General features: G+C 45.4%; 1 protein-coding gene across 2 annotated transcripts in view; it reads right to left on the bottom strand.

Annotated features, from left to right (window-relative positions):
- The window catches only part of LOC117198746 (acyl-coenzyme A synthetase ACSM1, mitochondrial-like), a 43843-nt gene extending 43346 nt beyond the window's left edge, over positions 1–497 (bottom strand). The window contains exon 1 of one of the 2 annotated variants that reach the window (XM_049699060.1): positions 261–497. In XM_049699060.1, the coding sequence (XP_049555017.1) occupies positions 261–452 (192 nt within the window). In that variant the 5' untranslated portion in view covers positions 453–497. The remainder of the gene's footprint in view (positions 1–260) is intronic. The other variant, XM_049699059.1, reaches the window with a different exon arrangement.
- Between the last annotated feature and the right edge of the window lie 16028 nt (positions 498–16525).

Genomic DNA, 16525 nt, shown 5'->3' with positions numbered 1-16525 from the left:
GTCACAGTTACCTGACTGTGTACCAGATACTTTCACCTGCTGTCTTGTTTCTTAAATGAGATTATCCCCATTTCACTGATAAAACCACTGGGGCTCAGAGAATTGAGGAAGTGTCAAGGCTGAGAATTGAAGCCCAAAACATAAGCTTTTCATGATACTTGTAAGCTTAGCCAGAAGCCATTCTTAGTTCTGTGCCCCTCAACCTACTAGGAGCAAGAGGTCGATCCTGTTCTCACCCCCCAGCATGGGTGCCTCCTTACCTTCTCCATTTGAGTCCAGTAGTCCAGTACATCACTTGCAAAGTTAAATTCCTCAGGTGTATCACAGTCATTCCATCTTGGGGCTCCAGCTCCTGACAAAGACTGGCAGCGCAGGTACTGAGGGGCAGGGTAGAAGCCACAGCGGGATCTGTGGATGTCCCAGAGGACCCGGAACTTCATCAGCCGTTGCATGGTGCAGCAGTCCTCAGGAAGCAGGCACAGAATTTCAGGCCACCACCTGCCTTGAGAAGAGACGGCTAATACGTCGGTCATTAGAGCAGGAACTTCTTCCACAAAATGAAGGCACATTCCTGGTTAACTGCTAGAGTGATAACTTTGTTTCAGCTCACTGGAATTTGGAAGGCACAACTTACTGATTTAGGTGGGGATTTCTCTTCCCAGATGAGGCCAAAAATGATGGGGAGGGGCTACAGCTACCAGGTAAGGTTGGCACGTATTTCTGAGGGTCTCCTCTTTTTGTATCCCCTGGGATGGCAGCCATGTGGTCATCCCCTTTCTGGTAGAAACTCATCATTTTGAAAGTCCTGTACCTCATGTTATCCTTGCTCTGGAGACCTCTCTTCCCACTGAGCCCACATGTATGGTTCTCATGGAAACTAACGTATTTTTAGATGATTCCACTCCCTGTTCAAAGTTGACTGGTCCAGAGCTGAGCAGTCATTTCCTATGATTTTTTAATCCAAACTGAGCTAATCATAATCCCTCTCCAAAATCTGTGTGTGTGCTTGTTACCAAAGGGTACATAAGGCAGTCTCGCCTTGGTGGAAGCCATGAATGCACACTTTGGAAACTGTCGGTGGCTATAATTCCTGTCATGTGGAGATAACTGCTCTGCATGAGTGAAGAAAACAAGGAAGATTTCAGAGACATGGAAATAAGGGGCAGAGAGTATCTCAGAGGCATGCAAGTCTCTGGTTCAGAACTATTGTTTCTGAGGCCCATCTGCATCTCTACCCCTGTCTTGGTAATATCCTGTCCTGAATTCTATGAGCCAACAGTTTTTCCTGCCTGAGATTGGGTTTCTGTCACTTGAGACTCTAAGAATATTGACAAATATGCACCAGCACACTCAGGACAGAGGAGGCTAATATCACAGCACCTTCCTTACTGGACTGGGATCTGGCCTCGGGGTTTTCCCCAGGACAGCATCCAGGTAGCTATTACCAATCCATCACTTGACCTGTGAAATAGAGTTTCTTTGCCACTCCAGATCCCAACAAATGCTTCTAACATGGGAGCAGAACGCTCATTTATTAGGATGCTTCTTGAAGTTTGATTGTGAAAATTGGCTTAAGCTAGAACTTCTGTTCTGTGAGGAGAAAGCCACTTCACAGATAGCTCTGAGGTTCAAGCACTTCATCACTGCAAACAATTAAGCCTCCTCCCCGTTTCAGCAATAAGATAATACTGTTGACAATAGACCCATAAAAGAGATCAATAAAACTTGACTCAATTTATTTTCAACCTGTTTAGACGCAATAACCAAACCCCAATTAATTCTGATGCTGCCCTCGGAACCCTGCTACTGTCCGTAGAAAAGAGGACAGATAATGGGAAAGCTTCATCCCTTAGAGTTTCCTTGTCTGTGTGGATCCTTAGACCACATGAACTGAAGTATGTCCCCTTCCTTTTTAGTGCCTGTCAATAAACAGTACTGTCTTTTGTTCAGAGCACTTAAGGGAAGAAAGACCCTAAGATAACCAGCTGGCTCAGACGTTTGACCCTCATCCTTTGGAGGAAAAAATTTGAATTGCCAATATTTAAAATTTGGGAGATTTCATTTAAAATGTGAATTGAAGATTTCTCTTGAAAACTCAGAAGGCCTGGCAACGCTGGGCCTTTATTTCAACCTGGCACCAACTGGTTGGAGCTGAAAATTAAATGGAATGTTGTCCAATTCAACAGGGTTTCCACTACTCACTATGTTGTTACAGCTACTTGCTTCTGCCCTTACTGTACCTATCCAGCTCTTGTCGACATTTGAGCTTAAAACCCCCATTCTAGGCCAACATGCCAAGAGGGACAGGGATTTCCCCAAGGTTTCAAGGCAAGTTTAGTAGCAGAGCTAGTTCTAAAACCTGCTTTTCCTGCTATTTTTTCCAACATATAGCTCTCTCCACAGGCATGAGCTCATTGAGAGCAAGAAACCAGACTCAGTTGCTATTTTTATACACAGGTGTTTACATCACTGCAGGATCCTCCTTAAAATACTCCAGGACAGTGCAAACAACCCCTTAATAAGTGGCTAAAAACCAAAACAACACCAAGAGAAATAATGAGGAAATTAATTAATCCTTTATTATGGGCTGAATTGTGTCCCCTCAAAATCCATATATTGAAGTCCTAACCCTCAGTACCTCAGAATGTGACTGTATTTGGACACAGAATCTTTAAAGAGGTAATGAAGTTAAAACGAGGTCATTATATGGACCCTAATCCCATATGACTGGTGCACAGTGCCTTGAAGAGTTCTTGCAACAGAGCTTTGATTTCACAAGCATTTGGACTGAAAAGCTGTTTATTTTATGAGGCACCATCCTTAGCGTGTTATAGGGGATCCTAGAGCTACAGAGCCAGGTTGGGCTCCACTGGGTACCAGGTGAGTGATCTTGACCACCATTCATGTCTCCAAACTTGAGGGCATCGTAGTAACACCCACTATCTGGCTTCCACAAGGATTAGCAAGATAGTCAATATAAATCACTTTGCTAGCACTGAGTCTGATACAGAATAAGGGCTCAGTAAATGTTGAGGTGCCTTCCAACTCCCAGCAAATTCTGAGGCCAGCCCCTTCCATGTTAGATATAAAAAAGATATTTTTTAATAAAAGGCATTCACCTTATATACTGTGAACAAACTTCTGCATAATGGAGTTTTCTTTCCAGTGTCTAACTTCTGGGTCTTTTTTACCCCTCTCGGTACCCTCCTCCCACAGCCCACCACATTCAGAGCTGTCTAACATTAAATCAATCACCCATGTGCCGGCCACGGTGCTAGGCATACCACATGTATATTCCCATTGAGCCCTCTCTCTCGATATCACCATCCTCATTTTGCAGTAAAGGAAAAGAAGTGTCAGAGAAGTTACAAGATATGCTCGAGGTTTGTAAGTGGCACTGCCAGAATTTGAAATTGGGTCTTCAGATTTTAAGTTCAGTATATACTTTACTGCCCTGTGACAGATAAACACACACATATAAACACCCCCCCACCAAAGAAGCTGTCATTCACCTCCATCTTACCTGGTACTGTCTAGGAAACACTGGGGTTAGGTCTTGGATGGGGACTTTGCGGGTTCAGTTCTCTCTGATCAGAAGTTCAGTTCTCTCTGTGCACACAACAGAACCTGGTTCCTGGCCACAGCTGGGGTGGAGAACTTGGCAGGAATTGAATGATTCAGAAGGGGGAGGAGATGCTCACGTATAACAGGTCAGAAAGCAATCACAAGCCCTCATGGAGAGAAAATCGGTTAGAAAAACTATATAACGTAATCTCCAGTTATGGTAGGGAGGCCTTGCAGTGTGAATGAACAGATACAGCCAAATGGAGCACTTTCACAAGTTCTCTGTAGCTAACCTGCTCCCCTCTGCCAGTCCCAGGTCTCCAATGTTCTCGTTTCAATGACAGTCAGGTGGCAGCGTTGCCTAGTAGTTAAGGCCTGTGATCCGAGGCAGAGAGATTTGCGTTTAAGCGTTAGGTCTGCCGCTTACGCTCTCTTTGACTTTCGTGGACCTCCTTTTTCTACACTTCAGTTTCCTTATCTATGAGATGGGAGTGCTAATAGTGACACCTATTTCCTATGGTTGCTCTTTGTTGTTGTCATTGTTAGTATTAGATGAAATAATTCATGAAACGTACATAACACAGTGCTTGGCGTAATCAATGTTGGCTGTTTGTACTAACGTGGAATTCTAAGAGGAACAGTGTGGTGTACTGGCAAGATGCAGGGTCTTTGGAATCCCAAAGTCTTGAGCTTAAGTGCTGGCACAGACACTTATAAGATGGCCCATGGCAAGCCATTTACCTCTTCTAACTTTTGTCTTCTCATCTGAAAAGCGGAGGAGTGGATGGTTGTTAATAAGATTTGTCCCACGGGATCTCTGAAAGGTTTGCACAATGTAAAGTCTGCAGCGTGCCTGGCCCAGGCAGGTAGACACTGGGTTGACATTGATGTTGCATTGGATAAGTCCAGATTGTCACAAGTAGTGGCTTGTACTGTTCGTTTTCTTCTAGAGCCATTTTGGGGAGTTGTAAGGGGAAGGGGGATGTCTAGTATCCTGGTGCAACTTTCCCAGCACCTTTTCCCTCCCAACCTCCATTGAACCAGGGAGAAAAATACCTCTGCGCAAAGCCACCACCAAAGACCGCTGGAGAGAGCTAGAACACCCCTGGTAGGGCTGAGGGGCAAGCCGGGCTTCTGAGGGGTGGGTCTTGCTCTTTCTGGCCGATGCATTCATGGTGAATCCTTGCTCAGGACAGACTCTTATTTTATGGAGACGAGCAAGTAAGAAGGCAGGGCTGACTGACTGGCCATAGTGAGCTAAAGATTATGGAGTACAAAACACCCTGTTACTCAAGCAGAGGAGGCAGTCACTTTTGAGAAGAGAATGGGGACAGGAGGAACAGTGCACGAGGTGCCCTCTGGATCTCAGTAGATCTCCCGTGTGGAACTGTAATACCAGCATTGTGGTCAAGAAGACAGGCTCTGGGGCCAGGCAGCCTGGGTTTCAGTCTAACTTTTATCCGTTACCAGCTCTGGGACACTGAGCGAGTTTATTATCCCTTCGTGCCTCAGAGACAGTAGAATTCTCTAAAGATTCCATGTGCACCTCTCTCTCATGTCCAAGCTTCTTCTATAGTGAGGGTGAGGCTACTGAATTCCACTTTAGGACAATGAACTGCAGGTGGAAGTGACACAAGTCATTCCTGGTCTAGGTCATTTAAGAGCTGGTATGAGTTCTCTATAATCTTCTCCGGCCTCAATTGTCCTGGTAACTGTGTGGGGAGATAGTAGCATCAAAATATGGCAGAGATCCTATCAGCCTAGCTCTGATAGACCCTAGTAGGGCGCTTTCTGCATTACACGTTTCAGATATCACATTCTGTCATACCTTCTGCGGGGCTTGCTGGGACATCTGGACCTCCCAAACCCACTGTGGGACAGGCTCTATATCCAGCTCACAGCCCCAGGGGTCTCTGTTTCTCTTCTCCCAGGATCCTCTTCTTTCAGAGTACCTGGGCCCTGGAGGGACGTGGACGATAGAATGGTGCCCATGGGTGGGTAGAGAAGAATGACTGAAAAAAGTCATGACTCCATCAAAAAGCTGGATCTTAGAGTCTGAAAATATACCTGCTCTTCTGAGCAAATGCCCCTGCCCTGCTCACTCCTCTCCTCTCTCTCTCCTTTTGTAGGCAGACTGGCTCTTTTGGTGGACTGAAGTTTTAATTAAGGGTAGCTAAAATTAAACAGCAAAGTTAATCAGCCCTTTCATTGCTCTCTTCTACCTTTCTGTTATCACATCCTGCCTCTTCTGAGTCTTCTTGCTCAATATTGATTATTGGATTCTCTTTGTCTTTATTCTATTAAAGTATTGTTGTTCTCCAAGGACTCATGCACACCCAACAGTTTCTCTCATTCCATTTATTCCCTCTCTCTCTCTCTCTCAATAATTTCCTAACCACATTAAAATCTTTACTTCCCCCAGAGTTCAAACTTAAATATGCAGCTGATTACTAAATATACACTAACCTCAGTATTTCATAGACAGCATAGATAAATTATCATGACCACAATTGAATTCTGTGTTCCTGCCTCCAAACTTATTCCTCTCAGAGTCTTACAACCACCTCTCCCAGTTTACTTAGTCAAACACCTAGACATCACACTTCTGTGTCTCCTTGCCCTTAACCCTATCTGCCTTACCTAGTCACTAAGTTACCAGGTTCCAAGAAGAAGGAATTCTTCTTCTAAGCATTTCTCAAATTCTCCTTTAATACATTTACCACTTGGTTACCAAGCTAATCATTTAGAAATAAATTGTTGACTGAGTTCGTTACTGTCCAGATAAAGTCCAAACTTTTTATCATGTGATATAACGACCACCTCTTCTGACATTGCACAACTTGAACCTGATATTGAGATAATATTGAATGCAAGTGAGGTGACTATCCTTTTTCAGGGTAAGTTCCTCCTTCTATCTACAGATAATTGTAGCACTAAGACCTGGAAGACCTGTCTCGGCCCCTAGAGATGGCAGACTGCTTTTCCCTGTGGACTGTCACTCTCCTTGCTAGCCCTGACTTCTAAAGATTGGTTAGTGCCAGTAGGTTTATGCTCCAACCAGGAAGGGAGAAGCAGAGTTCACATTGGCTTGATGTACGTCCTGTCCTCTCACTTCCTTTAGCCCTTTCCTCCACCTGATTTCCCTCTTACTCTCAGTCTCTTTTAGTGATTCCTCCTCATTTCCTTTACTCACACTCACTCCATACATGATCTCATCCAGTATTGTAGCTTGAACCCCAACTGCCTTGCCGATGACCATACATGTGTCTCCAGCCTGGATCTCTCTCCTGCACCCTAATCAGCTTGACCTCTCTCCTCAGATGTCTAACAGGCCTGTCAAACATGCTTTGTCCAGAGCTGAGCACCTGATCTTCTCCCCCTCAGCGAAGCATCCCACTCCGCCTGCCCCCTTGGCCATCTCAGTGAATGTTACCTCTTACGCAGCTCTTTTTGAGTCACAGGGTCAGAAAAACAAAACCCTTTCCAGATCATTGAGTGGATAATATAAAAACTCAGAGTGGAACAGTAACTTGCTTAAGGCCACACAGAAAATCAGTCTCCGGCCCAGGCCTGGAACCCTAGCCTCTGGAAGGGTGGCTCATGCCCAGGCTGCTGACTTACAGTGGGTTCTCGGGCACAAAGACTACAGCTGGAAATCAGAGGGCTCTAAGCTGCTGAGACAGACTGTGTTCCAGGAACACCCACCAAAGGAAAAGCATCTCAGGCCACCTTGGCTCCTGTATCCTCGCGGATGGGGAAAGGACCCCTGATGCCACGGCGCTTCCCCGCCTGCTCCCCTGTACCCCGTGCCCACTCTTAGAGAGTTATTCCTTTGACGTGCTGGCCACCAGCCATGCAGCTGCTAAAAGAGCCCCGTGACAGGCAGGAATGGGGGCTCCCTAAAAACAGATGTCTCTGTTGGAGGCTCACAGGCCGGGGGCAAGATGAGGGTGCCGGTTACCTGGCAGTGACTAATTGCTGAGGACACGAGTGACAGAGACCCACATTAGGGGACATCTAGGGAAGCCAGAAGGGCTTAAAGATCCTAGAAGCCAGGGTCCAGGGTCTGGCGAGAGAAGAGAAGAGGTATATCTGGAGAGGATACCCGAAGCAATTTGCTTTTCTCTGGGCAACCCTAGAAATAATACGCTTGAGAAACCTGTTTATGTAGAGCAGCAGCTGTGTCCTGGGAAGAATTCCAGACACTTTCTGGAGAAATTCATAGAATTTCACCACCTAGCCCCTCCAGTCCTAAAGGTATCCATCCTTTCTTAAATACCCCTAATAAAGGTATTTCTGAATGTCTCAAAATCACACAGTCATGAGACTCAACTGTCTTCTAGGAAGTTCTCCCCAATGTCTGCCCTAAATCCCTCTTGCTGTCACTGCTCTGTGCCCTCTCACTACCTACTGACAGAGAGGCTTCAGAGAACCAAGACCATGAGGACAGCTGTACAAATCCTTCCCTTCTTTCCAGTCACTCCCTTTATTTTGACCTATTTGCCACAAAGAGTAGGAGAATACCTAGAGTGGAGACCTAGATCTTGAAGAATAAGACACCTGAGTTGCTGTCCCTGCTAAGGCTCTGTTTAAGAAATAGTTGAAAACGCTTGGAAAGGGAGATGAGGCTTTCTGAAGGAATTTGATGGCAAGACATAAGAATTACCTCCTTGTCAGTTCTTGGAGTCTCTTGAGAATCTCAGGCTCTCTATGGGTCTACCAGGAATCCTGAAATGGTCAGCTGTTTCTCCTGTTGCCTCCTCTCCCTTTAAAGGCTCCCCACGCCGTCTTGGGTGTCTATCAGAGACATCAAGGCCTCTCACCTCTGTTTCATTTACTGTTCATTTACTTTTCATTTACTTCCGTTTCATTTACTTCCGTGTTTCATTTACTTCCATGGGTTGAGGAGGGATTTCACCTTGTCCCATGCATTCCTCCTCACTGCTGCTCTGAGTGCCTTAATTGCCTCTCTGCCTGAGATTGGGTTTGTGCTTTCTTCTGTAACAGTCACCCCCTCTTCTGTGTACAAATACCCTCTGGTTCGTCAGCTCCAGTGGTTGGCAATCTCTTCATTCATGACTATGCAGTAGGATTCATGGTTAAGTATCGGGGGCCTGAAGTTTGTCTAGATTTGAACTTGGCCTCCTCTATTACTGAATTGTGTGCTCTTGAAGAAGTTCTGTTGCCCTTGCCACGCCTCAAGCCTCAGTCTTCTCATCTGAAAATGGGGGATAACTCTAAAATACCTCTTAGACGTGTGAGGATTGAACTTCATGCACGTCAAGCATCCAGCACATGAACATGTTTACAACATTTCTAGTATCAGAAATTGCTAACCTCAGCTGCTTCTGGAGAGGGGCACTAGTTTGACCTTGAAACAGGTCAAAGTGTCCTTTTTTTTTTTAAACGTATTCAAATTTGAATTTTTATTTACTTAAAAGTTTTAATAGTTAAAAACTAAACCAAATGCATAGCACATAGTAAGCACTTAGTAAATCACAATGGGAGAGATTTGAAGGGGAGTCTTTGGACTTAAATTCACACAGCAGCCTGGGCAGGGGGCCTGGGGTCACTGACCTTACTGCAGGTCATGTGGATGCAAGAGATTTGAAGAAGGAGGGTCCTGATCCTGGGAACAGTAGTTAGGGTCCCACGAATGGAAGGGAACCTAAGAAAAAGTCATTTGTCCTCCCAGAAATGGAGACAAAAGGACCCACCCGATAATTAGACGTTCTGGAGCCAAGTTCCCCATGATAAGCCATGGAACACTGTCTTCCCTGGAAATATCTGTCCCTGTCAATTAGCCAACAAATATTTATTGACTGTTGCTCTCAGACGGACACAGAGGTAACCAAGACAGCTCCCTCCCAGTGCAGAGGTGAGACAGCTAATAACATGTAAAATGATTAAGTTCATTTTAGATACTGTTAAGGATAGGTCAGAGGTCAGATAGGTCACACCTCTACTCATCACCTACCAGTGAATCCTAATTTCATGCAAAAGAAATGTCAAAGTATTTACCACACCATCCAAGGCCCCACATGGTCTTCATACACACTCCCATCCTCTGGCTTTATGTTCTGTCCATTTACCACTCACTGCGAAAGAGCCCCACTGGCCTCCTGTTCCTTGAAGGCACGTTCTGCCTCAGGACCTTTGCATGTGCTGTTTCTTCTCAGACTACTTTTCTCTGGTATCTGTGGATAAACCCCTTCCTCCTTCAAATCTTTGCCAAAGATTTTTGTCACCTTCTTTGTTACCTTGACTGCCTACTTCAAATTTCCAGCCACTGGTTCTCCCTCCCCGCATTTACACAGTACTATTTTTTCCTTAATACTCATTGCTTTCTATCACATTATAGAATTTACTTACACATTATTTTTTATCTGTCTCTTTCCTTTAGAATCTAAGCTAATGAAGACAGAGCTCTTTGCCGTGTTTTGTTCATTGATTTAGTTCAAGAACTCTGTAAAATATCTAGCACCGAGTAGGTGCTCAGTAAATATCTGGATTAGTAACTAAGGGCTATGAAGAAAAACACAGACTGACGTGTAGAAAAAAGTGTAGACAAAAGACAACACATGCCTTGGGTAAAAGGCAGGGCTGGGGAAGAGGAGCAGCTCTAAGCTGGATTTAAGTTTTGATTTAGTTTGGACTAAACTTTTTTTTTTTTTTTTGCGGTACGCGGGCCTCTCACTGTTGTGGCCTCTCCCATTGCGGAGCACAGGCTCCGGACGCACAGGCTCAGCGGCCATGGCTCACGGGCCCAGCCACTCCGCGGCATGTGGGGTCTTCCCGGACTGGGGCATGAACCTGTGTCCCCTGCATTGGCAGGCGGACTCTCAACCACTGCACCACCAGGGAAGCCCTGGACTAAACATTTTAGTACCTGAAAATGAGGCTTGAGAAGGAATAAAAAGATAAGGGATCTGCCTGAGGATATATAGTCCTTTGGGTGAGGAAGAGAGAGAAGACATAGTGGCACTGAATATTAGTGACAGGAGTAAAAAATAGAGCTATTTTCTGACAGTAGCCCATCAAGCCCAGCCCACTCAATGTCTCCATCATTTCTGCCACCATCGTGTTAGGTAGGGTATCCTGGGATCCCCAAAAAGTTCCTCACATGGGGATCCAGGGGAGCTTTGCAAAAGGAATGACTTTAAAAGCTGAGCCACGTGAGCAGCTAAGTTGAGCCCTCAGGCCAGGAAGAGGCAAACTTGATAAACAAGGGGAAGTTCGGTAGGAAAAGGACAGGGGAGGAGTCCAAGAAGGCAGACTGTTAAAGAGAAAAACCACAGGCCCCAAATGGTATCACTTGTGTTAAAGCCACAATACCAAACTTAGGTTTTAATACCTGACCAAATTGCAGTTTCAACCTTCACCAGAAACGTAATCTTAACCAACCCGTTTGGAATTTTCTTATTAGCACCAATGAGGTAATCCCCTGGGCATCTGCATGATAAAACCCTTGCCCTTGCCTTTCCTTCTCCACCAAAAGAAGATGCCCTGGCCTAAAAATAAGCCTTTCTTTTCTTTTGCTAATAGCTTCCTTTCTCCACCATTCTTCCTTAAAAACCTTCTATTTTGTGCAACCCTGGGAGCACCCTCCATGTTCCTAGACGAGATACTGCCCTGTTCATAAATCATTGAATAAAGCCACTTAGATCTTCAAATGTACCTGGTTGAATTTTGTTTTTTAACAAGAATTCAGAAATCTTGTTTTCCCACTGGAAAGGTTGGAAGGGGTCTTGGTAGGGTCTCCAGCTCCTGACAGAAAAAGGGGTGGAGACCCAGGGAGGAGCTGCTATGCAAGTCCCCACTGGCCTTCAGTCTCTTTATCTGTTAAACGGAGATTATAATACTTTCTTCTTAGGAGATTATAATACTTTCTTTTTAGGAGATTATGATACTTTTCTTCTTTCTTACTTCTTGTAATACTTTCTTCTTATAATAACTAGAATTAGATCGGATCAGTTTTCCCTAAAGTGGGTTTTGCAAGGTGATTTTAGATGAGCAGTTTTCATGTTCATGATTATTTTGATGAGCATTAAAAAAAGTTAACTGGACTACAGACTCCTCTTTCAATGCATATTATATTGCTTAGGGTTTAGATATTTTCTTTGAAAGGTGAGTTGATTTCCAGCACAGGTGGCGTGTGGCTACAGCTACAGTCCTGGTGGTAGAATGGGAATGAGTAAAGGTTGAGGTGAGTGTTTCAGCAGAGCTTCTAGCACAGTGTGGAATCAGTTGCCAATAAAGTGACAGCACTTGTCATTGCTTTCACTACCAGTGACTTCTGGGTCTGCGTGTGCCGGGGGCTCCCTGTGGTAATGCAGCTGAGAGCTTTGCTTTTGACTTTTTGGAGCAGAACTAGGCTGAGGTGACTGTGGCGCAGTTGGCTGGGGAGGCCGGTGTGTTGTGGGGTGTGGAGGGCAGTCCTAAGGGGAGGGAAACTGGGCCTCCCCCCACCCCCCCCCACCCCCCCCCCACCCCCGTCCTTGTTACGTTTGCCTCGTTCTGACTGAAGTCTGAAAAAAGGCCTCTAGGTGGAGAGCTCTGATTATCGCTGGAAAACAGGCTGGTTCAGCCCAGGGCAGGGAGTCCAGAGAACATCAGCCCTGCAGGCAAGGAAGCTGAGGCTTAGAGAAGAAAGCAGTGTAACCACAATGACAGAGATGGTAGGTGCCACTTCCCCAGGTGTCATTTCCATCCAAGCCCCTGGCTTTGGGGGAACTGACATTTTGGAGACTCACTAGGAATTCCAGCGGCACCCAACATAAGACAGCCTCAGCTCAAGAGCACTGGTGATGTTGAGCTGGACCTGCATGTTTTTCTTGCCTCTGGTGCCCCCTCCTGGTAGGTATTGGGCAAATCACCAAAGTCCTCTGAATTTCCACCTTTGTAATAAATCGAATTTGCCCAGTCTAGGAATGCCATAAAGACAAAAGACATAAAGAACAAGTAAATCACTTTGACAAGTTTTTTTTTCTTTTTAAGAACTAGTGAAATTTTAGGAGGTACATTTCTCTGCCATAAACCTTCAGTGGCTCCCTTGCACTCACAGGAGAAAAACAAAATTCCTAAACCGTGCCATCCTGAATCAGTCTTGAAAAGTTACGCACGTGTGGATGGTGGAGCTGGACCACCTGGCTTTTAATTCTGTCTCCATGAGATACTGGCTGTGTGAACTTCAGCAAACTGCTTAACCTCTCTGTTCTATCCGTAAAATAAAGCATGTTGCCCACCATCCAGTTCTACAAGAATCAAGTCATTAGCCACTGCAGTTGCTGACCTATAGTACACACTGAAAGGAATTCAGAGCGAAGATCAGGAAGAGACATTGACAGCCAACAGGCCCTTAGATAGTTAGATATATTTCGGGAGAAATTTTTATGAACCCAGATCCTTGCATCTTCCCATACTTAGAAAAGCACTGAAATCATTAACTGGGATATCTGTTCCTCGTGACTAGCAGCAGTCTTCTGCCGAGATATGCACTTGCGTGCACACACCCCTTCACCAAAATCACACGCATACTGGCCTCCCCAACCTCTTCTGAGCAGTTCCTCTGAGCAATCTGAGAGACTGTCCCCTCGGCTATAGCCTCAGTAAGTTCCCAAATAAAACTGGAACTCAGGGGCTTCCCTGCTGGCACGCTGGTTAAGAATCCGCCTGCCAATGCAGGGGACACGGGTTCGAGCCCTGGTCTGGGAAGATCCCACATGCCGCGGAGCAACTAAGCCTGCGAGCCACAACTACTGAGCCCATGCGCCACAACTACTGAAGCCCATGCGCTTAGAGCCGGTGCTCTGCAACAAGAGAAGCCACCACAGTGAGAAGCCCGTGCACCGCAACGAAGAGTAGCCCCCGCTCGCCGCAACTAGAGAAAGTCTGCATGCAGCAACGGAAGACCCAATGCAGCCAAAAATAAATTAATTAATTAATTAATTTCATAAAACAAAAATCAAGGAAAAACTGGAACTCACAGCTTTCATGTGCATTTTTATTTCAGTCAACATACCTATAAAACGAGGGTGTTATCGGTACCTGTCCAACAGGACGGTTGAGAGTTAAAAAATTTAGAATTGTGCTGACTGTGAGCTGTTTTTAGAAACACAAAACCTGTCTTTCCCACCCCAAGGCCTTTGCACATGCTGTGTCCTTTGCTCAGGAAGCTCATCCCCAATTTCCTTAGTTTACTTCCACTTTTCCTTTGATGCCAGCTTACTGGGGGCTTCCTTATGGAAGTCTCCTCTGATACCCTGAGTCCCCCTCAGTCTCAATCAGTCCCCTCATCTGTGTTTTAACTGTACTCTTTGCTTCATGACATTTATCACAGTTGTGCCTTACTTGCCTTATTCTTTGATGAATAATATCAACCTCCCCGTTAGACTGTAAACTCCACAAGGGTAGTGTCATGGGCCAAATTATGTCCCATCAAAATTTATATGTTGAAGTCCTAACCCCCAGTACCTCTGAATGTAGCTACATTCACAGACAGGGCCTAGAGAGATGATTAAGTTAAAATGAGGTCATAAGGGTGGCCCCTAACTTAGTACGACTGGTGTTCTTATAAAAAGAGGAGATCAGGACACAGACGTGCACAGAGAAGGGGCTATGTGAAGACCCAGGAGAAGATAGCCATCTACAAACCAAAGAGAGTGGCCTCAGAATGAAACCAACACTGCCAACGCCCCTGACCTGGGATTTACAGTCTCAAGAACTGAGGGAATAAGTCTCTTTTATTAAAGCTGCCCAGTCTGTGGTACTTTGTTATGGCAGCCTGAGCTGACTAATACAGGAAAGGACTGGTTGGCTTTGCTTATCACTGTGTTCTCTGAGCCTGGGACAGAGTAGGCACTCGATAAATATTGGTCAATGAGTGAATGGAAGTGCTAAGAGTTGGATAAGCAGCAGTAGGGTCAGTTTCCATCTGTTCTTTTCTGCATGACTGGTCTCAGCGGCCCAGAGTCACCCCTCTCTGTTTCTGGGCTCCTGAGACACGGCTTCAGGTCCCTGTATCTTTCCTGGGTGAGACATAACACACTAGCATTTGGAGTTGATGTGTTGGTGTGTGGAGGAAGGACAAGACATGAGTCAGAGTATGGTATTGGGTGATTATTTCTTTAAAATAATTTTTTCATTAAAAGAGTTAAATATACTTACTGAGAAAATTTGGAAAATAGAGAAATGTAGAGGAAAGGAAAAATCTATCATCCATTATTTTCAATACCCAGGAAAATTACTATTAACATTTTAGTGTATCTCCCTCCAGTCTTTTTTCCATCTGTAGATTTTCCTTTACATTTCCAAGTGTGGTTCTCCACTATACATATACTATTTTTATACTGACTTAAAATTAATTTAGCTCAAGTTTTCCCCAACACGTATTTTCAATGACCACATAATATGTTATTGAGTTAACCTACCACAATTTAGTTAATCATTGCCCTATTAGTTAGGCATTAATTTTTTTTCCCCATTTTTTCCCACTGTTTTAAACAATGCTACAGGAAACATCTCTTGAATACTTTCTTTTGTAGCAATTCCCAAACATGGAGTTTCTGAATTAAAAGGTATGACCAGTTTTTATGGCACTGGATATGATTACCAAATAGCTTCATCAAAAGGGCCAAGTTGTTACACTCCCCCTGGCAGCGAGTGAGACCACAAGTGCCCCGACACTCTGGTGACCTGTCCTCTGGAGGGCCAGCTGAACACTCTTAGGAAGTAAGACCAGGGGGCAGCTGCTGAGGATGTCTCCAAATATCCAGGGAAGTCAAGCCACCAAACACTTGCTAGACCAGGCAGTGGCTCTGAACTCTGGGTTCAGAAGAGAGCAGGGGCTTCCCTGGTGGCGCAGTGGTTGAGAGTCCGCCTGCCAATGCAGGGGACACGGGTTCGTGCCCCGGTCCGGCAGGAAGATCCCACATGCCGCGGAGCGGCTAGGCCTGTGAGCCCGGCCGCTGAGCCTGCGCGTCCGGAGCCTGTGCTCCGCAGTGGGAGAGGCCACAACAGTGAGAGGCCCGCGTACCGCAAAAAACAAAACAAAACAAAACAAAAGCAGCATCTCAGAAGAGAGCAGCTGTTCTCTGCTCTCTTCCAGGGTCATCCAATGATTCTGGAGAAGCTCATTTGGAAACTGAAAGCCTTTGATGTCTACAGGGTTGAAGGGATGATGCTGCAACTGGGGACTAACCAGTGATCCCACCAGTTCCTTTTAGAAGCTTCAGAGGTCTATGGGGCCTTTTGGGGGCTGCCTCTTATCTCCCCACTCTTGTCTTCTCAATTTACTCCTTTGGATCTTGCCAGAAACCGTCTTTGGCAGTTCTGAAACAAAGCCCATCTAGTGACCATAAAACAAAAACACTTTGAAATTATCATTTTACAGAAAGCCTTTCGACGTTACTGGAAAGCCTCCATGATTCATGGTTTTCCCCAAACGGCAACAATGAAAACAGCTAGTCTGGAGCACATGCTCTTTCCAGCAGTGTTTCAATCCCACCAACTGAATCTCCTTTATGTCAGTTCTTAGAGTGGGAACACAATGTGCTATGGGGGCCCAGTGAAGAAGCAGGGAGACAGGGCTGAGGCGGCAGCCGGGGTTATTCGTGTCTTCATCCTCCCAGTTCCTGATCCTGAGTGGGAGCCCAGGGAGCATGTGCCCCTTTGATTTCCCAGCTTATTCAGTCCTAGAACCCGCAGATGTTTACCTTTCCTGGGGTACCTGTACGGAGCAGTCACCCTTTTCACGTCCTCCTGGAGTCCCTGGGTTAGTTTCTCTGGATCATGTGAGGAATAGGCTGGAGAAAGGACTATAAATGCCTTTACCACCTGTTGGAAAAAACAAAAAACAAACAAACAAAAAACAAAGAATCAGGCCTCATGTAACAGCTCTTTTCTCCTTAGCCTAGCCTTGTGAATAAGTGCTCACGCTTACCAGCCCAACATGGAAGTTCTA

The sequence above is a fragment of the Orcinus orca genome, chromosome 16, assembly GCF_937001465.1.
Source record: "Orcinus orca chromosome 16, mOrcOrc1.1, whole genome shotgun sequence".
NCBI lineage: Eukaryota > Metazoa > Chordata > Mammalia > Artiodactyla > Delphinidae > Orcinus > Orcinus orca.
This window is presented reverse-complemented; position numbering and strand designations above follow the sequence as displayed.